General features: G+C 43.6%; 1 protein-coding gene across 3 annotated transcripts in view; it reads right to left on the bottom strand.

Annotated features, from left to right (window-relative positions):
- Positions 1-27347, bottom strand: part of Slc1a2 (solute carrier family 1 member 2) — a 130456-nt gene that overhangs the window by 56787 nt on the left and 46322 nt on the right. The window contains 1 exon segment of one of the 3 annotated variants that reach the window (NM_001302089.2): positions 24604-24664. Within the exon segment in view, the coding sequence (NP_001289018.1) occupies positions 24604-24611 (8 nt within the window). The 5' untranslated portion in view covers positions 24612-24664. 3 annotated transcript variants of the gene reach the window in all.

The raw sequence follows: 27347 nt of genomic DNA, 5'->3' as shown, positions 1-27347 counted from the left end.
GGCAGGGCACACTGGTCAGGAGTCAGTTCTTGACTTCCACCACAGGTTCTGGGGATTAATTTCAGGTTGCTGGGCTTGAGCAACAACTCTTTCACCCGGTAAGCCATCTTGCCAACACAGTGAGTAATTTTTAAACTAAATCAGAGCCTCAGTTGCAGCCTGGGATGCAGGGAACTCCCCAAACTATCTGCGAAAATTTTGTACAAGTCTAGTCAATTGTCACATCTCTCACAAGGGGAGCCTAAAAGGGAGAAGATTCCTGAATACTGATGTGAAACATTAATACCAAAGATGATTACATGCCCTTTCGGAGAGCTGCCTGAGTCTGTATCCCTTTAGAACATACACATGTGCTGGTTACTAAACAATCAGCAGCCATGCTGAGCAACATGCATGGATTTATTGACTATTCTCCATTGGTCAGGCATTATACTCTGTGATGAGAGCCTCTGCCTAGAAAAGGGGAGCAAGTAGTGTGGGTTGTAATCATCTGCCTCACATCTGGGCTCTGATAAAGTCCTACATGGGTTGTTACCATGAGTCAAAAGAGTTATGCTAATTTGGGTTTGGGAAGGCATAGCTGTTGTTTAGGAAAGGTCTCTTGGAGTTTATTCCTGACCTGGATCTTAAAGGTCTGTTTTAGCTTAAATCCCTGCTTCCTTTACCCATCCATGAGCCCTGAGAGAGCAAGCCTGTGACCCTCCATATAAGCACTTGCTAAAACAATCAGGAATTGAAAAGCATCCTTAAGAGATGCCCAGCTTTCTTCTAGAATGCCCTCCTTTCTCCAGACATTGGCAACATATTGTTTCAGCACTCTCGTACCATTTGGCTTCCAGTCCTCAGATTTCTTCTGGGATCACAGTGCAGTCCCCCAGTCTATAAGAGCTACTGAAAACAGTACAGTAAACAAAATAAACCCAGACCAAAAAGCTTTTGTTCTCATGTAGCAGGAGACAGAGCAAGTGGATAAACACACTGCAATGGTGACAGCACTGGACAGAAGTAAAGAGAGTGTGACATATGATTCTATATCAAGTGGTGGGGGCAGGTTTCATGATGAGGGCATATGTGACCATCAGCCTGGAGAAAATGCAGAGCCCCTTTGAATTCTGAAATTTGTTCTCAGCTTAGCAAATAAGTAAAATAAATATGATATGGCTACCTGTACAACTATCCTAGAACCTAAAACTCCCACCAGCTATAACATCTTACATCTAAATGTTAATCTAGCATGAGCTCTGATTCAGATGGTTCTCAAATAAGTAATGCTGGGGCCTAGTACCACCATGAATGTGGCACTAGGCTTCAATGGGTGTCCTAGCTTCTGCCAGGATACATGGCTACTCAAAGGAGGGAAGATGGACAGACGGAGGGTCTAAGATCTCAATAGTATAACCATTTGCTTCCAGGCCAATGAGCAGAAAGGGCAGAACCTGATCTATGCAAGTCCCCCTGCATCAACATGGTCACTTCAAGTATGTGTTCTCACTCAGCCTTTTGTTAGTGTCCACTCACTGCACAAATAAAACAGTTCAAACACTAACACAGGAATTGGGAAATGTCAACCCCACAGGGCCAAGTGTTCTTCACCACTCTTACCCCAACTCCTGAACTGCATTCCAGAGAATGTTAGTCACTGCTGTTCCTACTTGGGTATATCCTGGATCAAGGAGCAGGCACTGAATTCTCAATACGGGATACTGGCTCTGCCAGATGCCATTCTTTTGGAGTCCACTGTCCAACAAAGTAAGGCCATCTGACAAGACATCTAAGGGGTGGGGCATAACTAAACCGTTACCGTGAACATACAATTTCTTTTAACTTTAGCTTCTCCACTGCATTAATTAAATAGCAGTTAATATGGCAACTGTTTCCCAGCCCCTTCTCTCACACATGCATGCAAGACCTGTTTCAATGGCAAATCTGGCTTATCGTGCAAATTCTGCTCCATGACTCAAAGGGAGCGCATAGTGGAGAGAAATGCTAGGTTTGCTCCCTATCTGCTTTTCATTAGTGCTCAGTTCTCCTCACTTTGCCAAGAGCCTCTAATAACAAGCTCATTAGATGTGGTGTTGGGTTCTGATTTCCTGTGGCACACTCTCACGTCGCCTCATGTGGCACCAATCCTTTTTTCCTTCCCTCACTCTCTCAGTGAGGTGGCAAGAGAACATTCCCCCTGGGAAGCCTGAGTCAACTGGTGCATTTTGCCTGGAGTTCCTGAAGTCTACAACACATTTTTTCCCCTCCACTGCCCAAGTCCAACCCCAGGCCTACGGGCCTGGAAAACACAGTGGGGCACAGATGTCACCAGATTGCCTTCCTGGGAGGCTGACCTTTAAGATAAAAATTTATGATTGCTGGCTTTCCCCCTTTGTGTTTCTGCTAGTGGTACTCCATCTGGGCGTCATGCATCAGGTGGTAGTGAGAATAGCTAACACTGTCCCCGAGCGAAGACTTCCCCTGCTCACCCAAAGACACCCCACAATTGCTGTAATGACTTGGAACTCTAAGGCAGACTGGAATTTAGACAGCATGCAAGAAGTCATACAAGGCTTGGCTAAGCCATGAAGTATCTCTCTGACAGTTAAAATCCTGCATACATCTTCTAAAGGGGTTACAGACTCCAAAGCCTCCTCTGGTCCCTTTATCTGATCCTTTTTCAGCCCCTGTGCCCATTCATTAAGTCACAGAAATGCTTTCTGGAGAGGTCCTAATGACCATGGGTTGCTCCAGATCCCACTAGCTCCTCTAGCCTTTGTATCTGAGGGGTGGGGGGCTTCCTAGAATGCACCCTAAGCTGTCCCAAGTTAGGAGGCTAAGACCTTCTGGGAGATGATATTTGCAAAAGCACCAACAGAGAATTTGATACCAACAGAATATTTGGCACTGAATTTGGCTTCTTTCCTTTTACTTAAATGCTTCCAATGAATCAGGAAGACTGTGACAAGAAGTTAGCTAGCCACGTTTAAGTTTTAGTAATCCCACTCAGCTATAAAGTGACCTTATGATATTTTAACCAAGTAAGAGGGTCCCAAGAAGTTCCCATGGCCTTTGGCCCTCTTTTAGGTAGAATAACTAGACAATCTCTTATGGAACATCAGGTGAACCATTAGTTAATTAGCTTTCTGTTGCTGTGTGTTATTTCATTTACACTTCCAGATCACACTCCGTCACTGAGAGTAGTCAGGGCAGGAACTCAGGCAGGAACCTGGAGGCAGAAGCTGACTCAGGGAATAATGAGGAATGCTGCTTACTGGCTTGTTCCCTATGGTTCTCAGCCTGCTCTCCTATATAACCCAGGACTACCTGCCCAGGGTGGTGCCACCCAGAGTAATCTGGATCCTCCCACATCAACCATCAAGAGAAACTGCCCTACAGATTTGCACACAGGTCAATTCTCTCAATGTATTTTCTCAATTCAGAGTCCTTTTTTCCAGACAACCCTACCTTGTGTCAATTGGCATAAAATTAACCAGCACAATCATGAAACCTCTGAACTTTAGGGAAACCCTCATGAAGAGAGACACCCCAGGTTGTCCTGACCTCAGACATCTGCCATTTTCATAAAGATTTACTCCCCAAGGCAGAGTAAGTTCCTAGGGTCAGAAGAGGGCTGGGTTGAATGTTTGACCATTCCAAATTGGGAATCATCTCTATAAATAAAAATGATGCCATGGCCTAGACACAGACTAGCACGTGGGTCAGCCCAGTTCACAAAAGTACACTTCCAGAATCATTGCTATCCACGGAACATGGAACTGTATCTGAAGCCCTCACATCGCTCCAACAAAGTGGGGAGACCATGCAGTATGTCCTGAGCCACAAAGAACATGGACTCATTTCCAGATGAATAAAGGCCATGTGACTTTTAGTAAACTGTCTCCTCTGGCCTAAGTACCCTTTTCATCCCTTCATCCAGCCCAGCCTTCTTAACTGACATGTACATCACCTTCAAAACTCAGGTGTGCTTTCATCCAAAGACATTCATTGACTCCCAAATTCAAGGTTTAGATCCTCCTTCCCCTGATTACATCTTCCATGCTTTCAAGGTTTCTCTCGTAGATTGTGGCTTGTTTTCCCCCATCAGAAGGTAAATGCTGAATAAGACTCTCATATTTTCTCTCTGCATGTACCATGTTTTGGGGTGAAATTATATGTTTAATAACTATATGTTGGATGGGCGGGTGACTAGGTAAAACATATACTCTAGCCACAAGTTCTGTGTGAGAGAAGTCTGAGAAGGGGGAAGAAAAATTAGAGAAGAGAGAACAAAACCAGGCCACAGTAAAGTCCTATCCTACAAGAAGTCAGGAGCATTTGCATTATGAAAACAGCAGAGAGCAGGAAAGGCCAGGTCAGCACACGGTACTCTTCTCTGAGAGGCTCCTGTCAAACCCCTACTCATCTGCATCTTCTAGAATCTGTTCAGAGAGGCAGTGTGTCCACCAAACTGTGATTTATCAGCATCCCTTACTGAGATGCCACAAAAATCTAGATCTGTACTTTACTTCTGTCTTTGATCATGTGGATGAACAGACTTAAAGCACACCTTCCTCTGCATGCAGGATAATGGGCTGCTTCTAAATAGCCTCCCTCATCCAAGCAAGCATTTTACTCCTCCCAGAGGATTTGTGCCATTTCTCACTTTCTTTCTTCCTTTCTTCCTTCCTTCCTTTCTTTCTTTCTTTCTTTCTTTCTTTCTTTCTTTCTTTCTTTCTTTCTTATAAGCCATTAAATTGGTGACTTTTGATTGGTTGATAAAAGTTCGGTCCCTCCTGATTCCACCAGCTTACTGCCTGAGTGTTCATGTCTCAACTAACTTGATATGCTAATGTTTCGGTGAGTGAAGTTCTACTAAGGGATTTCTCTCTACATAGCAAAAGATTATTTCTCACATCCAGAGCTTGTGGGGAGAGCTTGGTTCTTTGTGTTCAATATTAATGCAATAGAACACAACTTCCTTCCTTATTCATCCGTTCCCATCTCCACTACAATTCTTAAAGTGTTTGTGCGCGCACACGCGCGCGCGCGCGCGCGCGCACACACACACACACACACACACACACACACACACACACACACACACACACACCCCTGGGCTGGGGTGGAGATGTCAGTGCACATGCATGTGTCACAGCACCCATGCAGACAAAGAGGGTCTTGTGGGAATCAGCTACCATATTGAGCCCAAGAATCAAACTCAAATTTCCAGTCTTGGCAGCAAGAACCTTTTAACTGCTGAACTGTCCCATGCTCCAATCCCCACTTTTTTAATGGCCCAAGGCAGCTAATGGAATTTCAAAAGTTGGTTCCTACTTAGACCAGAGTTCTCACCAGCTCTTTGAAGTTGTGCTTGGAGTAGTTCCTTCCAGAACCCCAAATCTACTTTTCATGTCTCTCCAATCTTATATTACACAATTTGTCCCAGTCACATGGCTTGCTTCATGCCTCAGAGCCTGTCCCACTAGATTACAAACTCAACGGGAAGAATATACTTGCTGTTCAAAACCCCAGATATCTGTGAATGGATATTGGAACTCCTGAGAATACCAAAATTTCAGGGCACAAAAGTCCCTTATAGAAAACGGCCTAATGTATGAAAATCCTAAATCATACAAAAACTCTTCATCTGAAGCAACTGTACTGTGCATTGTTGTTACTCTGTAAGTTTGAGAAATACTGACAAACACACTGGTGAGGTCTATATATAGTTATTACAGGCATATTTTTGTTTGATTGTTTAAGATATTCTTGGCTGGCTGAATCCACGGATATAGAATCAGTATTGAGTATGAGGTAGATAGTTACAACAGGGTGAGGGAGGAATGATTTGAGGGTATTAGAGTGATCTATGTATACGGAGTCTGTGAGATACCCATAAGGCGCAAGGGAAGGAACCCTCTATTGTCAAACATGGAGTAAGCGCTTTCTCTTATAGCTTCAGAATTATGCATAAAGAAAGCATGAGAAAGGATAAATGAAGCCCCTTGGCCTACAAGTCAACAGAATTCCCAGGCAGTACCTAAGGATGTTGTCAAAGGCAACTAGGTCTTTTACATGTGGCAGGAGGTCATGACACCACTTTTTATGCACATCATGAAGTCATTTCAAGAGAATCAAACACCAGCAGCCCTGAAAATGATAAAAAGGCACCATGATTGGCCACTGAATCATCAATGCTTGACTCCTGAGCATCTCATTTAAAGGCTTTCATTCCAATTGTCCTGGAAAAAACTTCATTCATGCTCGATTTACAAAACCTTCAATTTGGGGTGTGGCAATTTTTTTCCTGCATCAATGGTTTACATGGTCAACTCTTAAAATTATGACACCCAAACAACGATCACATCTGTCTTTGTTGAATCCTCTATAATATGGCATGCACACTGGCAGGCGTTTATTGGGTATTGAGTAAAACAGGAAGATTGAATTAAACATTAGGACAAAATACAGTAATGGGGTTAGATGAGGTCTGCAGTGTTTCTTGGAAAAGATCTTTGGACTCGCATACAGAGCAGGGCTTTCAGTTAAGACAGAAATGTCAGGCTTTTTGTGCCCTCCACATCCTTGCCTTCTTCCTCCACCCACACTCTCCTAATCTTTCTGAGGCTCCATTCAGCACACACTGAGTCTTTTGTACCTTACTTGAGACCAGACTCAACTCTGCAAGTCATTAGTGAGAGACAGATGCTGTTCTTTATGAGGAGAAAGAGAAGAGGTTTGCATCATCATAACCTACCCAGAAATATTACGTGGTACATTTTCATTTGAAGAACTTTGGTTCTAACCTTGGTCCATTGTGCTAACAAATCAAAAAAGCATCTGGAAGACGTAAAGGCATAGTGTTGGCCACTGGATCATCAAATGTACGCCCGAGTATCCAGGTTAAAGGCCTTCCTTTCTAAGAGCTTTGTTCCTGATCAACTTACAAAACCTTCAATTTGAAGTTCGGCAAGGTTTTGTCTCGAATCAGTGGCTTGCCTGGTTGGCCCAAGGTTATTGGTTTTATATTTGAATTAACCATATATAAAGGCAGATTGATTTTATTTCAAATTCCATATTTTATATCCATTAAAATATAAAAACATAACCATTATGTAATAACCCCTGGGTGGTAGCTGTCAGTTAGAAATGCAAAAATACTTTTGATAACAGTCCACTACCACAGTCTCTACCATCCCTATTGCCGTCCCGATAAAAACACCAAATATCAATTAACATTCATCAGTAAGCACTTTGTGTTACTTTTCTAAAAAAATAGAAATTGCCTCTTTCCTGGCTCCTCTGAAATTGGGTTCCATCACTGTACAGATGAGAGCATCATCAAAAGTAAGTATTGGGTAATTTAACAGTGAATGGCTTTCATTTTTACCAAGGATGTCACATAATTCATAACTCTGAGTAGATTTCCCAAATGTGAAAACAAAATTTATCTCACTTCTGAGGCAATGTAGAAAGAAAGACCAACATGTGACTGGCAAGTTATAGGGGATGGAGGGGCCTTCCTCTTCTCTGCTGTCACCTCATTATCAATGGTCTAAGATTAGATCTCTCAAGAGTAATGACTCAGTGTGCGCTAAGACACCCAGCCATGACTGCAGCCTTTTCTTTACAACTCTACAGTGGGGGTAGGTGCTACAGACTGTATGCTGTGCTCACAGCATATAAGGGCTGGCTTGACAGTAGGGGGTTACAGCATCTCTTAAGGCAGATGTTTGGTACACTATGAGGGAGGCTGTTAGCCATTACCTAGAAGAGGAAGCAGTATTGCCTAACTTGCTTGTCAAATAGCTGAGGAAGGGTTGGGCTGGGAATCACAGCTCCTGTCTGTCTCCACCAAAGGCCAATTCTCTTCATCGTAGCAAGTGGCTAGAAGAGCCTAAAACTTTAAGATGAGAATAATTTCCACAGGTGTTATTTAGTTATTGGGTCATAGAACTGACCTCAACTCCGTGTGTGTGTGTGTGTGTGTGTGTGTGTGTGTGTGTGTGTGTGTGCAGGAATAAGGATTGTTTTATGTTACTGACCTCAAGCAAACTTCTCATTCCCCAGACTTACTAAGTCACCCAGTGTCAAACTCACAGCTGTCGATTTACCAGAAACATCCACAAAACTCACTTATGAAAAGCAAGATACCTTCCTCCCAAGATGACAGCCTCTTGAGTGGCATCAGGGCATGTGCTTGAAACCTAAGGATGTCAACAGTGTTTGCATGAGCAGGGACAGTTAGGTGAGGTCACCAGGACTGGTCCTGAGGGTCCAGGGCCACTCTAACTTGTTATCACCCTTTACCTTAGGCTCTCAAGCGATGCTGAAGATCTTGATCCCAAACATGACATTAGTTTGGCTACGAACAATGTTCAGATGAGTTTGAAAGTGCTACTTTCCTCTGAATGATCAAGATACTATGTTTTGGAGAAGGGATGACAATTTGCCACAACTTAGTCACAGTATTCTACGGTCATGCAAAACAAAATACCATCTAGGCCCTTCAGCCCTTCCCCAAAGAAGATGCTGATGAAATATTTCTGGATGCTCTCAGCACAGTTCTCTTTGAAGGAGACCCAGATAGATGAGTTCATTAAGACGTGGTCTTTTATTTAAATCTATTTTAAACAAGATACATAAACACATAAAAATTATACAAATTACCATGTAACATTTGAATAACTGAACATACTGTGAAATGTGTAGATTGAATTAAACATACACATCTCCTCAAATATTTGTCATTTCTCTTTGGGGAAAGCATTACAAAATTTTTCTATACCTTTTAAAACACATTGTACATTATTATTTTTCTCTCCTGAGTAGTTGTTCTCAGTTGTTAGGGATTAGTTCTAATGTTTTGGCTTAATACAGCTCCCAAAATCACATGGGAATCTACATGTCTAGACCCTAAGGATCCCTGTCCCCAATTGGTTTTTGATTGGTCAATAAAGTTACTAACAGCCAATGGCTAGGCAGGGAGATGGAGGTGGGACTTTTAGATTTCCCAAACAAGGGATGAAGGGAAGAAGAAGCAGAGATGAGACTTAAGAGCTGTAGGAGAGAAAGCATCCAGCCATGTAAGAGTCAGGGAAGCAGCCCCAGGGGCCACTTCCCCGCTTAGGTCTGGGGTAGCAAAGATGAAATATAGATTTAGAAAGTATTGAATCAAGAATATTGGAGGGGAGTATGTGAGCCACGTGGAGGCTCAGGAGTGGGCCAGCCATTAAGCTAATTAAAGCATATCAAAATATAAAGGCTGCACTCGTTCATGCATGTGTGTGTGTGTGTGTGTGTGTGTGTGTGTGTGTGTGTAGATATCTTTGCAGAGGCTTCTGGGTGTGTGTTCATTTGCTAATCTAGAGAACTCTGGTGGGTAGTGAGAAGCACGATCACCCTCCTGGAGCTCAGAGCGGTTTAACAGATTACCTCTACACTCAGTCATCAGGTTAAGTGGTCCTGATGATGCCATTAATATCTAAGAGCTTTGGGGGATAGTGACTATTTTCTCCTTCATCCTCCTAAGAACAGCTCTACAGGATGGCAGGGCAGGACTGTGTCATGCTATTATAACCCTCAAGTTATAATGAAGAAACTGAGAACATTTAGCCTGCCTAAAATCATATACCAAACAGCACTACCACAGGGGAAACTCATGGTTCTCCAGCTTCAAAAGCTCAGGTTGGTACTACACTCAAGTAACTGGGTAACCTACTCAAATACTCCTCTGTCCTCTGGTCCTATACTTAAACCCTATCATCACCTCAGTAAAATTCCAGATCATAGCTCATCATGGAAATGTTTGCTGGCCTCTGGCTTTGAGAAATAGTAAACCAAATTCCCAACCCTGCTTAGTTCTCTACAGTATTTGAGGACCAAAGGTTGTAGGGTTTGTTTTCTTGATTCACGAAAATCATTTTTGTAATGGGTTTTGTAAGTGGATTTGGGTGATGAGAGAGGGGATAAACATGAAAGGTGGGATATAGGAGCTGAAGAGTTGTCCACCTCCTGTGATCACTGCAGAGTGTCTGGTTAACCAAAATCCAGGGAGAGTTTTCCAGAGTTGTAGAGAATTTTCTGAGTAAATTTCAGGGCACACTGAAGTTCCCACAGGCCTCGCTCTGGCTACGGGGAATTTGAGGGGAATCTTTTTACCAGGCAACCTGAGGACTAGCGGTTTAGGCACTTCCTGTCTGCTTAGCCAATTCAAACAGTAGCAAAATGGGTAGTCATTAATGCAGTGAACAAGCATTGATTCAGTTCTTTGTTTTCAAATGCATTGAGGGACATTTCATAAGCTGCGTGTGAGATGAACATCTGAGTCATGTTAGCATTAAGGGGTTTCCCAAAGTCACGTAACAACCCATATCCCAAATCAGCTCTTTCTACTAGCTCAAGGACGTGACAAGAATCTTAACAACACTTCCACATTCCCCTGCCTGGATCCAGGCATCAAAAAATATCCATCTGTACAGACTTGTGTTTTGATATACTATGTATACCAGATGCCCGGAAGACAGAGTCCTTCAAGACTGCAAGAGGGGCTGGAGGAAACACACAAATTTCAAAGCCACCCCCAACTTATGTCAACTTGTGCATGTGACATTTTTATCTGAGCCTTGGGCTCATCTATTTTTAGGGGTGAGGCAGAGGGTTCATGCCTGTATGTGTTTATGTGGAGGCCAGGGGAGGAATCTAATCATCCTGTTCTACCACTACGCATCTGAGTCTCCTGAGACAAGGCCTCTTGCTGAACTTGGATTTCATCATTTTTGTTCAACTAGGCTGGCTGGTTACTGATCTCTAGTGATCTTTCTGTCTCCCCTGTTGCTTTGTGCTGTGATTGCAGACGGACAGCTGGATATGTGGAATCTGAACTTGGATCCTCGTGTTTGCACAGCAAGCACTCTTACCACATTGAGCCACCTCCCCAGTTTTTAGGGCTCAACTATAAAATACAGTACTTGTGCAGCCTACCTGGGCACTGCCTTTCAGTGCTATGTGTTTATGGTGGGGAAGCTCAACCAGCAGGAAGAAAGCAACCTGGCATACATTACTGACATGTGACACACATTTTATCGTATCTTGTAGTTCAGTTAGTGCTGTTGGAACTACCACCAATGCTATCATTCTTGTTATCCTTACTTCTGCATAATGTTCATCACCAGCATCCATTGAATGCTTTCTATGTGTCATATAGGATTTGTTGGACATTCTAGATTATATAGAAAAGAAGATTTTATATACTTCACAGACCAGGATCATTAAACTACAGTCACAGACAATGCCCAGCTCACTGATTGTTTCCATAAACGAAACTTCATTAAAATACACCTAAGAAAAAGCTTAGCTACTGCATATGGATTTTTTATTCCATGAATAGTATTGTGTAGTTTGAACAGAAATATTAAAATACATGCTAACTAGCCCTTTATGAAAAAATACTTGGACTTCACATTACAAACCTATTGCTTTAACCTGTCTAGAGCTTGATGCTACTCTTTTGTTTCTAACTTCTCGACCCTCCTTCTTCCACTCCTGTTCTTGTAGTTTGGGAGGAGCTGATGTTCTGTCCATGTCAGCCCTGGTATAGCAGGATTCTCCATCCATGACCTCAAAGATTCAAAGATAGTATCTCAGGAATGTTATTGCTGAAACACTATGACCAAAATCAACATGAGGAGGAAAGGGGTTATTTCACACACAGTACTGTATAACAGCTCATCATGAAAACAGTGAGGGCAGAAACTCAAGCATGACAGGAACCTGGAGGTAGGAGCTGGTACAGAGGCCATGGAGGAGTGTTGCTTACTGGCTTGCTCATCATGACTTACTCAGACTGCTTTCTTACAGAACCCAAACCACCAGTCCAGGGATGGCACTACCCACAATTGGCAGGGCCCTTATCCATTGATCACTAATAAAGAAAATACATCCCAGCTGGATCTTTTAAAGACATTTCCTCAACTGAGGCTCCATTCTCTCTGATAACTCTAGCTTGTGTCAAGTTGACATAAAACTATCCGTGTAAGGTGAGTGTACTGGAATTAACTTGTCCAGTAAGATTCGGTCCTAAAGGTTTTTTTTTTATATAAGTAGTAGGAGATGAGAAGCTCGTTTGATGAGGTTTCTGAACTGCTAGAATGCAAAACCAGATCATTTGGAACATCTAGAGCCCATATGGGAGTCATCTGCTTCTTTTTGAAGACAGAGACACGGCAGAGAAAGTGTTCTAACAATAAGATTTAGCCTCTGTATCTAACGGAGCCTAAAGTTACCTCTAGAATGTTCTGCTGGTAACCTAAAATAGTTTCTTTCATTTAAGCCAGGTAAGGTTAGGCATCTGCCACAGCTAAAGTAAAACAATCATTTGAGAGAAATATAATTATTTAATTATGTCCCCATTAAGACTTAACTGTTAAAAAATCAAAGCAAGTCCATAGAAGCTAGAGCCTACTAAAGGGTCCAGTCCAGGGCTCTCCAGAAGAGCTAGATAGGATCAGGAACAGATGCACCAGGCTCTTTTCATGCCTTTGTAGAGAAAGACTTTCAGAAGCACAGAACTCCTCTCTAGAGAGCATTTTTTGGGCACCATGCCCAGCAGCTGGCTTCTCCTGTGGGCAATGTGGAGTAGATTATGAAGAGTAGGGTCAGATAGCTTTCAGCCCTTCACTCTTGCCCCTTAACTGGGGAAAACATTGCTGCAGACAAAGCTGATTTCTTTGTTTGGAGAGTGCTTGGTCATCCAGCAAGTTAATGTATGTAATCAGGTTGTATCCCTATGGAGACCAACATTATAAGTTGACATTGATCTATTATAAGGAATGAGTTAGCGCAGACTTCCTGAAGCCCAGATTCCACGGACTCGCACCCAACTGGAACTGTCACTGACAAAGGATAACTTCTTATATGCTACTTTGAAGATGAATAGTATGGTTTATGTAAACAAAAGCCATCAGGGACATCTTTGGTGTATGGGTCTATGTTACTCCTTCCATAGCTAAAGGACTTTATAATGAATTCTGTGCCTCAGGCATCTCAGGAACCCAAGATCCTCTGATAGGACGTACTGGTTCTGAGACAACCCCAAACAAGAGATTGAGTTCAAGCATTTTTGCATTATTTTTTATTACAAAGAGTTAGACTTAAGAGGGATGGATAGTTAGCTGGCTGGTAGGCAGGATGGCTGACTGGAATCAAAAGAAATAAATAATGGGTATATTTATTGTACATATACAAAGATTACACTCATTTCTGGGACAGTCATGGAGCAGCAGATAGTTGGATCCCAAGGTTATTGCATTTGAGGAGAGGGTCTCACTAATCACTACCTACACTTTCACATGCTTCTGACACTTTACCAGGTAAGTTTATTATGTTGCAATGTTATGATTAAAAATTCAGAGGAAATTATCATGAATATATTTAATGGCACACTGTTCTTGGGGGTTAACCTTTGCTCGATGGTCCAAAATGTTGCATAACCACAACACAGTGCCTCAGATTATCTGGGTAGGTGTCGTTTTTACCTTGCATATTTGGTGATATCCACTATTGCGGATGCTCACATTGGTGCAAGCTCTCTGTTTACGTGTCATTGTTCCGGAGCAGAGAGAAGGAATCACGGGACCCAGCTCATGCCAGGCACATGTTACATGTGACCTGCTCTTTTGGAAAATATCCCAGCTCGGTGCAAAGCCATAGCAAATGAGAAAAATGACATAAGAGGCCAAAAGTCCAGCCACCAAGACCCCACCTCTGTTCATCTCAGCACAGCAGGTCCAACTCGGAGCATCCTTGGCACAGAGATCAAAGTTCTGGCCTCAGTCTGGCCTCTGGTGTACCTGATGTCCTCAGAAAGACTGATCTCCATGTCTGCTTTGCTGAAGTCAGTGGACAAAGTTTAGACTTCAAGAGAATGGAATATGAAACAGATGACTGGTCCAAGTAGGCACTATTCACACACACACACACACACACACACGAGGTGTGCATGCACACACACACACACACACGAGGTATGCATGCACACACACACACACACACACACACACAGAGACACACACCATCCACACACAGACACCTCACACCACAACTGCACACATGCACAATAAACCATGTACACACATCATGCACTTACAGCTTCGCACACACACAGCCTTAGGCTGTTTTCCCACTCCATAGCTGTATAGTTCTTAGTCAATCACTCTAATCCCCTAGAGCCTGTTTCCTTATCCACTTTGGGGTGCGGGGTCCGTTAGGGAGGGTAGGCTATTAGTAGTGTGTGCTGCACAGTAGCCATCTGCACCATCTTTTCTTCTCTTCTCCATCCCCATGGCCATCTCTGAATTAAGGGGATGTTCCTTGAGCAGTCGTTGAGCGAGAGATGACATAAAAGTCAGTTCAAGGGAATGCACAGACTTTCTAAATAATACTACCAATTCCAAAGTGGCACTCTGGACTCTTACATAACAAGTGACAAGAGGGTCATCTTAGTATCTGTGCTTCCTTAAATCACAGTGTGGCATCTAAGGTCAGAAGGAAATTATTTAAGCATAATCCTAAAACATCAGCAAACACGCCGAGAACAAGAAGTTCAAGCAACCAGTGAGTAGAAGTTTCAGTGAATGTGTTAGAAGCTAGGAGTCATGCTAGGAGAAATGCACATTGAGTACCTGATGGGGAGGGGATTGTGGGAATAAATTTGAAATTGAATGACATATCAGGATGCCAAATAATCTAGATCTAGACAGAGGCTGGGCTCATTCTAGAACAGGTTCTTCCAAGTCCTCTGAAATGCTTATATTAGCCCTTAATAGCTGTTCAGGAAAGGTCTGCAAGCCAGGCCACAGGGGCAGAGGATGGGGCAGAGGTACTGAGGCTTGGAGGGCAGAGGAGCCCTGGGCTATAGGATTTCATCCACAGGTGGGTGTCTATTAACTTCCAACCCCAACAAGTGAAAGTATGCTGTGACACCACTAAGTGCACAGAAGCCCTGAAGGAGAGGTGCTTCTGGAATAGTCCTATTAATGTTTGAAATTACATTGAAAAATCTACCAGTACAGAGTATCACAAACAACAAGCAGAAACTTCTGTCACGTTAGAACTCGGGGTCAAGCAAATGCAAGCACCAACCTTTGCATGTTCAATCGACAATATACGCTTTCAAAAGCTGATAAGGGAAAATGGGGAGATGAGGAGAAAAAGGAGTTCTTGTTATGTAAGCATGGGACCTGAGTTCAAAACCCTAGCACCCATGTCGAAAGTCTCCCATGCCTGGATGCCTGCAATACCTACACTGCTGGGAACAGGCACAGACAGATGCAGGGAGGCTGTTACGATCCAGCCCAAACAGTGAACTCTTGCTTCCATGAGAGACCCTGTCTCAAGGGAAAGGTAGAGAGTGACAGAGGGAGTGATGTCTGCATGCGCCCGTGCACTCACACTGTTGTATGCGTGCACCACACATACACCATACGTACACCACTCACATGTAAGAGCATGCGCGCGCACACACACACACACACACGAACTTCTGGAAAGTAAAAAAGTTTAAAAAAAAGACTATTTGCATAGGTTGCCTCTGAGAGTGGAAGAAAGTTCTGGAAGAAGATATGTGAAGAGAACTATTACACATTTTCTGGAGTTTTAGGGAGGGCTGTATTGTGTTGTGTTGTGCCTTTCTCTGCTTTGCTTTGAGACAGGGCTCTGCTCTGTACCACTGAATGGCCTAGAGCTCACTCTTTGGAGCTGTAGGGCTTCCAGTTCGCAAGCATCCCCTCCACATCTAGGGCTGGCATTTCAGGTGTTCATCACCATCCTTATCTGGGTGTTTTCTTTTGAAACAATGTTATGCTTCTGGATTGTGCTGCATAGTTAAGGCTCCTGTCAGGAAGTTGAGAATTGGTTGGTCTAGGATGAAAGACAACTTTGAAAGCTTTAGAACAGTGAATCTAAGAAGATACTGTACCAAGACAGAGCTGGTAAAGCCTGCCTGATGGATGGCCTCCTCCCTTCCCCCATCTCAAATGGTGTGGATATTGACCAAAGATAACCTTTTGCCCCAACTATGCAGAGTTTATGTGCACACAATCTGCCTACAAGAGACAGAGGATGTTCTCTCTGGCAGAGGGTACCTCTCAGCAGAGTGTGCAACCTCTGGATTCTCCACTTCCATCAAAAAAAACCTGGCATGTTAACCCCTTTTATTGAATCCTTTTTAATTATAGAAATTGCAGGATCCTTTCCCCGCCTTAATCCCACTGCCCCTTATTCAATAGCAGAGATGGGATACCCATCCGTGCTGGAGTTCCAGCATCCGAAGACGATCGCTCCCGGCTGGCCCTGTACATCTGTGGTCAACCATGGCAGATTTCTGAACAGAATAACAATGTCCCTAGAATGTACCTGGCATTCACAAAGGGGACTCGTATATGCCCTGCTCTGTGCACGTACGCAGTCTCAGACAAGTCACTAAACTCACCATGTCTTCAGGACCTGGCCTTCCATTGTTTTACACACACACACACACACACACACACACACACACACACACACACCATGACACAGTTATTCTCCATGCCAGAGCCATCTATATTACTGCCTCAGGACGGTCGGTGTTAAGCTTATCCCACCTCATAACTCTTGCTAAGTCCCAGAGTTCCAATTACAGTCTCACTGTAAAACACTCCATAAACAGTTCCTTCCTTGCTTCTGTACTTGCACACACAGACATATTTCCCTCCCTACTCCCCCTAAGCCAATCACAACATTACCCATGAGGGTTGGAGCCTCCACTGGCTGGCCAGCAAGCAAGACAGAGGGAAGAATGCAGAGGACTGGGAGTAAAGACTTCCTCCCCAAACCAAGTAAACCCTGAAGTACCCACAAAGGGCAAAGATTGCAGATCACAGGATTAACGATGCACCCTCTACCAACGAGACTCTTCAATAATGTTTTATTGTGTGGTTTTCAAATTATACAAATAATGTGCCTTTTTCCCCTACAGAAAGCTGTAAAAGTGAAAGTGAAAACCAATACTCCATCCTGTTGTCAGGAAAATTTAAGTAATAGCCAATGTTTGTACCAATGAGGTACAATGTTCTATAGTCAAATTCTTTTAAATCTCACAACCATTTTATAGGGCTGGGGTTGTATTAAGACCTATTTTTTCAGCTGAGAGAACTGAGACATAGATAATGTTAAGCTCCTAGCAGAGGGGCTGACACTTAATTCATACACTGTTCCTCACACGTCTTAGCTCCCTGCGCTCCCCTTGAGGCAACTATCCCACCCATCTTGCTACCGAGAATGCAGCACTGCAAAGCACATCTGTCCGAGGCTCCTTGGTTGGTCCCTAGCGACAGCCTCAAGTAAGACTTTCTAAGAATGACATAATACAGAATGGCTAGCTGTCCAGTCAGGAGGAGAAGCCGCTTTTCAGTCAACTCTGGGACTTTGCACTGAGTTGAGGAGGTCTGATGGTGTGGGTCCCCTGACCACAGAAGGTCTGGTGTGGTAGCAGAGGCAGGCACTTGAACAAGAAAATAACAGATGTGATCAGACTCTAGGCTCAATTAGGGACTGACTGCCTCATCACAAGGGGCTCGGAAGATGTACTTCATAACCATTGAGCGACTATGAGAGAGTAAGAACTGTGGTTAGTGGCATGTGTTCCCTTCAAAAAGCATAAAGGAGATAGGAGTGGCTTTCTCAGTGAGTGATAATGAAACTCGTGGGCCAGATGTGACTAGACAAAGTGGAGAAAAGGTGGTAACAAGATTTCTCCAGGGCCATTAACTGACACCATGCAACTTGGCCATTAACTGCAACTTGGTACCGGGTAGAATAAGGCCATGTGCTTTAAACAGGCTAAGGAGAGAGCTGTGAGGGTAAGTAGGGTTAGACAGTGGAAAAGATCCAGTATCAGAGGAAGGATCTGGACTGGGGAGTTTGAGCTTTCAGGCTCTCCAACCAGAGAGGGCAAGAAAAAAGAAAAAAAAGACAAGACAGGCAAAACTTGAATCCTAGGATACAGTTATTTCTGAGGGGAAAAGTCACAATAGCCTGGCAAAAAGGAGTCATGAGACCTAAGGCACAAAGTTGTCTCACAGACCAGCTGTCTCTAGCTTCTGGACACAACACTGAGGGATTTTCCTCATCGACCCTGGCCAGATGGAGGAACTCAGTGCACATAGTCTTTTGCACAGTCTCCACGACCTAACTCAGTGGCCTTTATCACTTGAGAGACAAAAATGGAAGTGAATGAGATTTTACCTCCAGGCCAACATCCAGCTCTCTAATAGTGGATGGATGCCTGGAGCAATGTGCCAGGGAAAAAGTCCTAGGTGGATTCCAGAGTCATTGAGAATGTGTAAGATCGATTAGCCATGCTTGCCATAGACACAATCTTGAGGCACGTCCACAAGTATGCCCATCTTGACCATGCCCGCTTTGTGAAGGAAGACAGACCTTTGATGGCCACCTAGCCTATCGTTCCTGGTGAGTTCTGAGGATCATTACTTGAGGAACAATAATGGTTGTTGTCCTTTGGTGTCCGCATGCATGCTCATGTATTTGCATACACAGAAATGTCCATGTGTGCACATTCAGAATCATCCTCATCAGGCATCTGGCCAGATGTTTCCACCTTTGCCATGTGTCTCTGTAGTCTATTTGCTATGGGTTGGGGAGGACGTAGAGAAGAGAAGACAGTTTGGGGGCTCAGGAAACGCAGAACTGTGCACAGGAAGAAGTCATTCCTGTGCATCTTCCCAGCCAGTGGCAGAAGTACAGGTTGTTTGGAGTGGTTGCAAACATGGACACCACACATATACTTATACACGTCCCAGTTCTATCATTGAACAGAACTGTGAGTTGTCAGTGTCTCTGACTCTGCCCCCCACCCCACCCCATGCTAAAAAATAAGAACACTGGATAGGATCACCTATGCCAAGGACTGAGTACAAAGCTTCATGCCTCATAACCACTGTCAGACGTGAACCAGGAAATTCTGACTACCCACTCCTGTCTTTCATCAAGGCAGACTGATGGTCAAAACAGCAGAGAGCATAGCCCAGACCCTAGAGGCTGAGACAGCCTCTGCATCTGATTCTTATTTTACTTTGTTTTTCACTAATGAGGAACCTAAGAGGCTCTCTGGTCCTGCCTTGCTTTATCATGTGGGTGTGGGAGGCAGGCACAGGCATCGCCTGTATTGACTGCCTGCCTGCCCCAAGTACAGTGTGATGCCATGGGCTTCACAGCCTTTGATTCTGTAAATCCTCACAGCTACCCCAAAGATGCAAACACGTACTCCAGGTTAACTGAGAAGACAGAGAGGCTGGGGTTGGGAAACGTGTTCGAGGTCACGTGACTAATAGATTGCAGAGCGAGGTTGCAATCTCAGGCTACCCTGGGCTCGGTGCTGGCTTCTGATTTGAGCTCGACCTGTGCCTGCAGCACCTGGGGATCTTGGCAGAGATGCACACTGTGATAAGATTTCACAACTCAAAAAGCTTGGCTTAGGCAACAAGTCCTTTGATGATTGACTCCAATAGACTTGGAGGGCCGATCAAACCTGATTAGAAGATGCTTGAAACTTCTAGTGATTCTGGAACTACCAGCCACGGAAGCCCCCTCAACTCTCAGCCAGAACATGTTATACAAGGAATTGAAGATTCTGTTATTTCAGCCACACTAATACTAAACCTGCTACCCCTCTGAGAATATACCCAAACCTGTTAACAGGGTTTGGTTTTGTTTAGAAGTCAAAGAATAATTTTAGTGACATTTAGTTAATTCTTTACTTCCACACATGTATGCTTTGTATTTTAATTGTATTCACCATCCTACTCTTCCCCTAATTCCTCCCAGATCTAAACACTTCACCCCCACACCAAATTTCATGATTTTTTTAAAAATAAGCCACCAAGTGCAATTAGTGCTGCCATGGATGTGTGGCCATCCACTGGAGTGTGATAACCTTACCTCAGTAAGACTGACTTTCCCTCCCCTAGACGGCATCAGCTGTCAATAGCTCTTCTTCTAGGGGTGGGGGCTCCTGAGCCCATTTTTCTCATCCAGCTAACATATTATATTCTTTCTGTGTGTATCTGACCTCCTCAGTAGCCTAATCCACCCAACAACAGCCTGCTTACCCAGGTTCATCTGAGAAATAAAGAGCAATGGTATATTAATGACAGATACTTATCTGAGTCTAGCATTGCCCTCCAATAGCTCCATAAAACAGTTCCTATTATAGTGCTGCTTCAGAGAGGAGAGTGTGGATGCTCATGGTCAGGTACCAAGTGAGGGGCAGGAGCAGAATCTGTCCTAGAGACCCTGGCTGGGAAGCTGGTGTTCCAGTCTACAGGCTGCCATCTCCAGAGAGGTCATGGGATATTTCCACTCATTCCCCACTTCCTGAGGTGTCCAGGGTGCTCTTAATGTCCCTGGTGGGATTTAAATTTCTCCTGAGACTCTGGAGAGCCTGAATCCAGGCTACAGGATTTTGATAACAACATTAATTTGTGTTCTCCCAGCAGCCTACTTTAGCCCTTGTCCCAAGAAAATCTGAAGCTAAACGTGGTGTGGTGTGCAAATAATATTTAGTGAATCTACAAAATAAACTGACTTTGGGAATATGTTAAGGGCGCATTTAATAGGCAAGATAGAAAGTTGCATATGCCCTATGGAAAGAAGCTAAAAGGGCTAGGAAAACTAGGCAGAGGTTTACAACCAGGGTTCGCCATTTTCAGTAACTTATTATTCTGTCTTTTGTTTGTTTGACATTTAACACTTCTGAAATGTTGGTGCATATAGATTCATACACTGTAACCATCTGCTATGGTGACTCTTTGTTACTCAAAGACATTCATTTTCAAGTGCGGCTCACATGCACGGAAGTAAAACATACAGAAAGCACAGCTGTTGAAGAACTTCCGACATGGGCAGGAGAGGCTGCTCTCCTTGACTTTCTCCTTTTCTGTCACCGTGATGATTTGGCTATCACTACTAGAGACATCCATACAAATGCTGGCAAGCAAGGCACCACACACTCCCTTCTCCTGGTGGTCTCCTGCTCATCCTTCTCACCAAGGTGCAGCAGCTTCTCTTAGACACCCCTTGACTCTGACTCAACTGCACAGGTCTAATCCTCTGTGTGTCTGACTCCTACTGTCCCTGCTAGACTGCACTCCCTACAAGGATAAGCTTAGGTCTCCCTTGTTGCCATGCTCAGTTATAAAACAAATGTTTGATTCCCAACTTGAATGACCAGATGTTTCTTTCAGCAAGCCTCGGCTAGCATCAAATAGAGGGCTAAGGTACAAATCCATTATTAGAGGACAGAGGTGTGTCTTGTGGATGTAGTTTTGTAACTAATGGAGGCCTGGGTTGTCCCATCTAAAGGAAGAGCTGCTATAGTGGTTACCAGGCAGAAGTGTTGTTAACCATAGCTGTCCCACAACAGAGACTATCTGGGCCCCAAGGCCATGAATGGCAAGTACAGAGATCCTACTGGGGTGGAAATGAGGGGAGCCAAAAGGCATAAGGAGAGCCTCAGAACCCCCATGCTCCCCACCTTACCCATATCACCACTGACCCCCAATAACACCTACAACTGTGTACCACCTACTGAGGACTTGCTTTCCTCAACTCTCCGCTGTGTACCAGAAGATAGCTCTGGCCCACTAGAAACACCAGGCATCAGGGCATCGCCAGGGAATGCATGTTGTTGTTGTCATTATTATTATTATTATTATTATTATTATTATTATTATTATTATATACAAACTTTCCTCACATTTAAACATTTCTGAAAATAGAATGTCATATAATAAATCTGATTTTCCTAAAAAGAATTTCTATTATGAAACTTATAAGTGATTACACATTAAAAGCCAATAAATTGGTAGTTTAAGACACTCCTGTAGAAATAAATATAAATCAGTGATGGAGTGTGACACAAAACTTCCAAGAATGAAACAAACACAAGACTTCTTCAAAGAACATTTCCCTTCTATCGGTGCACTGGCTAGTACAAGCTCACATTCTTCTGCTCAGTTGTAGAAAGGGCTAAAGGGTAGCATTTGCCTCTAGGATGAAAGACCTATGGCCAGCATTCTGCGATGACACCAATCAAGACAGGCTACTGTCAGAGTTGCAGCACCGTGGAGCCCTACTCTCCTCCTTCCCACATCTCCACTCCGGTCACCCAACACTCTTTGTCTGTTTTCTTCCAGACCTAACACCAATCCAGGCAATCAGCCCATGTGAACATGAGAGCTCCTGGGAGAGATGCATCAATGAGTTCTCTCTGCCAGTCTTTTCCTGTACAGCAAACAACAAGGGTTGAGACTCAACTTCAGAGTGAGGCTGGCTATGAACTTGCACCCTAGACAATCATTTCCTTGGACAAATTAGGTCACAATGGACAGTTACTGTCTTGTGTAGAAAGTGGAAACACTGCCCAGCATTGAGGTTTGTACACACACACACACACACACACACACACACACACACATACACACACACATACACACATATAAATGCTTGTTTATATATGTGTGTTTATGTATATGTATTTATATATATGTAAAATAGTATTTTTTAAATATTTTTAAAAAATAGTAAGCACTATTTTACTTGATTTCTTAGCAAACTCAAAATGTTTACTTCAGCATATCTAATTAACTTTACTTTCAGGTACCTAGCATGACACTAAACCAAAGGGAAGTTATTTAAAGCATTCAAGAGTGTAACTTCATGGAGCGAGGCACACGTGACACCATGGGTAGCTCGTCTATCCAGGCTCACTCTTGCTGGAAATTGGTAGGGAGCATTTTAAATTGCATTCATGGGCCTAGTAACCATATCTTTCAAGTATGGTTCATGAAATTGTCTCTAAGAAAATAAAATGCCATTGCAACAAAGACAAGAATTTCCCATGCTAATCAAGAGGACTAGAAACAACTCAGTTCAATCACGGAGCAAAGGCTAAGCAAGTGGCCCAGCAAGAGTGACGTAGAAACTAGAAAAGACAAAACTCCTTATTCACACTCCCATGTGGCGACGCCAGTGTGTTTAAAAATCCGAGCGCAAAGCACCTCTAGTACATTGTCCTCTCAACTTACGAGTGGCCATAAACAATGTCCAAGGCTAGAAGGGAGTTAAAAAGGATTATGCAGTAAAATGCTCCAAGTCTATTTTCTTTACAACAGAAAAGTGAAGGGGACAAGCTTAAAAGCATGTATGAGAGTAAGTCTGCAGAAGACAGCTCCAGATGTTTCCTCCTACGTTCTGACTAGAAGGGGACACATCTGGAGGTTTTGAATTATGTCACCTCCATGGGAAGCAACAAGAAAGCACTTGCTCAAAATCTCTGTGGTTCTTTTTGGTTCCCTGGAGCACTGCTAGCAGTAGTTTCTGATTCATCAATTCCTTTTTTTATTTTAATAATTTTCTTGGACTTCTGAAGCTAGAAACCAGCATGTTAAAGAATGAAGTATTAGAAGGCTGTTCTAATTGCAGTGTCCCCCTAAAACTGTGCCAAGAGCCTATTAAAGAACTGGGGATGCCTCACCATTTCCTTTACACATCTGGAAAAGGAAGGGTACCTTGAAGAGGAAGTTAGCTGAGGGAGGGTGGGCTGGTGATCTCTGTAACAGCTACACTGTGTTGTAAGAAGGGAAAGAAGCACATTCTAATTCTACAAGGTTCCAAAGATAACATCAGAGCAGATACTTCATGGATTTTGCAATACTAGGAAAATACCGTTTCACCATCAAAAGCAAGCCAGCTTCTCTTTCCCAGCGCACAAAGAACAGTCTCTTAACTTGGGTATCAATCTTTGGCCTGCAGTGCATTCAGCGAGGTTAATAAAATTCCAGTAGCACTTGTTCTGCCCTGTTTTTGCAAGTACAGTGAGAGCTACCACATGACAGACAGACAGATAAGACAGAAGAGCTGGGATGTGCAGATTTTCATCTGGACCAGTTCTTCAGTAGTGAATATGCTGTCCTTTGAATCTCTACAAAGTTGAACCCATGGTTCAGCTCAGCACACATCACCGCCCCTCTGCATGCTGAAGAGAAAGTCACGGATGATGATTTGGTTGACAATCCAGCTTTTCTAACTCACCACCAAGCATCTCACAAACATGTGACTTAGGGGTTATTCAAGGAGGAAAAACTCCAGGTAGAAAGATGAGCATCAGACCCAACAGGCACATGTACATTGAGATGCTGTGAGATGCCTGGATTCTCATTGTGCACCAAGGTTCAGAGACCTGCCCTTATAACACACCATCCAGAGACACTTCCTAAGCACAGACTATGCAGCCTCCTTTCATCCTTTCGCTCACAGGGTCTCTCCATTTCTAAGCAAGGTCTGCCTTGCCATAGTAGACAGATGTTGCCAACTGCCAACATTGGTTCTCACACGCCTTTAATAATCTACCCTCCCTCCCATCCACCTTGCTCTCCTTCCTTCTGGGCTCCCTCCCATCAATCCCTCCTTCTTGTGTTTTCACTCTTCCAGGTATACAATCCTTCATCCTTCTTATTGCCCTTCACAGCCCACCCATACCATGCCCCACCCCAGATGTCTGACCTGACCATTCTCTTATCTACAGGAGTGTGCTGGCTTCCAAGTTCTGGGATGAGTTCAGCTGACCATCCCCAGCATGAAGTTGGGTATTTTAAAGCTTACCTACCCAGTGTTTTGATGTCAAAGAAGTCACATGCTGTTCTGTTGATAGCTGTCATTTGGCTCCAACCCCCAAGGTTGCTAGGTGTTTGTTTGTACATTGCGTAACTTACAGGAATTGAAGGCCTCATGGGGACCATTTGGGGCCTTTGATGTCCCTCTTCTCTCTGTGAACAAGAGCCAGAGCTATCTACTTTCTAGACCCCGTGAATTTCCATGGGCTAGCCCACAGTTCAGCAGTCAGCTCCTAAGCCCTGCAAAGTTGCCTAACCCCTATCCATGTCGTTGCATGCTCCTCCCTGGTTTCATTTCCTAAATATTCTTCTTCCAAGCACTGTTATGAATCAATTAATTCCTCAAAGCCATGCTCATTTGATGTTCACCTCTGACTTACCTTGGTATTGGTGCCCAAGGTATCAATGCCCAGGATTAGTCCAGCATCTGAACCTCCCCCTACATGTGCATACGTTCTCAATGCTCCATGGTTTAATTTACTCAATGGACTTTTCCCAAGGAACTCTGCTTTGGTTCCTAAGCACCATCCATGGCCTCCTCTGATAGGAACACCTTTCTCTAGACTGCGTCTCTCTGAGTACTACTAGCACCTTCAAGCATTCCTTGTTCTAAAGGTAAAGGGGCCTCCAAAAGACTGGAAAGAGATGCATGCTCTGGGTGATAATGTAAATTTGGGGACCAAACATTCTGAAAAGATCCAGTGTAAAGAAACGAACTCATCGGGGTTGGGGATTTAGCTCAGTGGTAGAGCACTTGCCTACCAAGCGCAAGGCCCTGGGTTCGGTCCTCAGCTCCAAAAAAAAAAAAAAAAAAAAAAAAGAAATGAACTCATCAAGGACCTGGGTGGCAATGGCTCTGTGGGTATAGTGCTTGTCACACAAGTGCATGGATCTGGGATTAGCTCCCCTGCTCCCATATAAACCTAGGTGCTGTTGTCTGTCTTAACCAGTGTTCCTGTGCTAAATGAGAGGTTGAGACAGTAGAGGCCTCAAAAGCTGTACGGCTGGTGTATGAGGCAGCAAACAAGAGACTGCACTTCAAACAAGGAGGAAGGGCCACCATATAGGCACTGGGGCATATTAATGCCAATATTCATACATGAAAAATAGGTATAGAAATAGAGGTGGAAGGAGGGAAGGAAGGTAGAGATGCAGAAAGGGGAAAGAGAGGGGGAGCGAGGGGGAAGAAAGAAGAGAGAAAGTCATTCAGCATCACTCCATTTAGTCACAATTCTCAAGATCACAAAGACCTAAAGCCTGTCTTCTTTCCTTATGTGAATGCTGCATGCATCCTCTGTTAAGGAGCCAAGGAGCGTACTCTCTAACATGCTCATGGCTGGACTCCGGAGCACTGCTCCCATATCTCTGGCAGGGACTCCGAATTGTGTGTTGGTTTCGGGTTTCAGGAGGAGCAACGGCAGTGAGCTACATAGTTGGAGGTAGTCTGTTGCTATAGAAGACATGGAAAGAACTATATTGAATAAGTAGGGAGAGAGTGGGCAGCCTTGTCTAGTCCCTGATTTTAGTGGGATTGCTTCAAGTTTCTCTCCATTTAGTTTAATGTTAGCAACTGGTTTGCTGTATATGGCTTTTACTATGTTTAGGTATGGGCCTTGAATTCCTATTCTTTCCAGGACTTTTATCATGAAGGAGTGTTGAATTTTGTCAAATGCTTTCTCAGCATCTAATGAAATGATCATGTGGTTCTGTTCTTTCAGTTTGTTTATATAATGGATCACGTTGATGGTTTTCCGTATATTAAACCATCCCTGCATGCCTGGGATGAAGCCTACTTGATCATGGTGGATGATTGTTTTGATGTGCTCTTGAATTCGGTTTGCCAGAATTTTATTGAGTATTTTTGCGTCGATATTCATAAGGGAAATTGGTCTGAAGTTCTCTTTCTTTGTTGTGTCTTTGTGTAGTTTAGGTATAAGAGTAATTGTGGCTTCATAGAAGGAATTCGGTAGGGCTCCATCTGTTTCAATTTTGTGGAATAGTTTGGATAATATTGGTATGAGGTCTTCTATGAAGGTTTGATAGAATTCTGCACTAAACCCGTCTGGACCTGGGCTCTTTTTGGTTGGGAGACCTTTAATGACTGCTTCTATTTCCTTAGAAACAAATAACCCTATTAAAAAAATGGGGTTCAGAGCTAAACAAAGAATTCACAGCTGAAGAATGCCGAATGGCTGAGAAACACCTAAAGAAATGTTCAACATCTTTAGTCATAAGGGAAATGCAAATCAAAACAACCCTGAGATTTCACCTCACACCAGTGCGATTGGCTAAGATCAAAAACTCAGGTGACAGCAGATGCTGGCGAGGATGTGGAGAAAGAGGAACACTCCTCCATTGTTGGTGGGATTGCAGACTGGTAAAACCATTCTGGAAATCAGTCTGGAGGTTCCTCAGAAAATTGGACATTGAACTGCCTGAGGATCCAGCTATACCTCTCTTGGGCATATACCCAAAAGATGCCTCAACATATAAAAGAGACACGTGCTCCACTATGTTCATCGCAGCCTTATTTATAATAGCCAGAAGCTGGAAAGAACCCAGATGCCCTTCAACAGAGGAATGGATACAGAAAATGTGGTACATCTACACAATGGAATATTACTCAGCTATCAA

This window comes from Rattus norvegicus, chromosome 3 (assembly GCF_021556685.1).
Source record: "Rattus norvegicus strain SHRSP/BbbUtx chromosome 3, alternate assembly SHRSP_T2T, whole genome shotgun sequence".
In the NCBI taxonomy this organism is placed as follows: Eukaryota; Metazoa; Chordata; class Mammalia; order Rodentia; family Muridae; genus Rattus; species Rattus norvegicus.
This window is presented reverse-complemented; position numbering and strand designations above follow the sequence as displayed.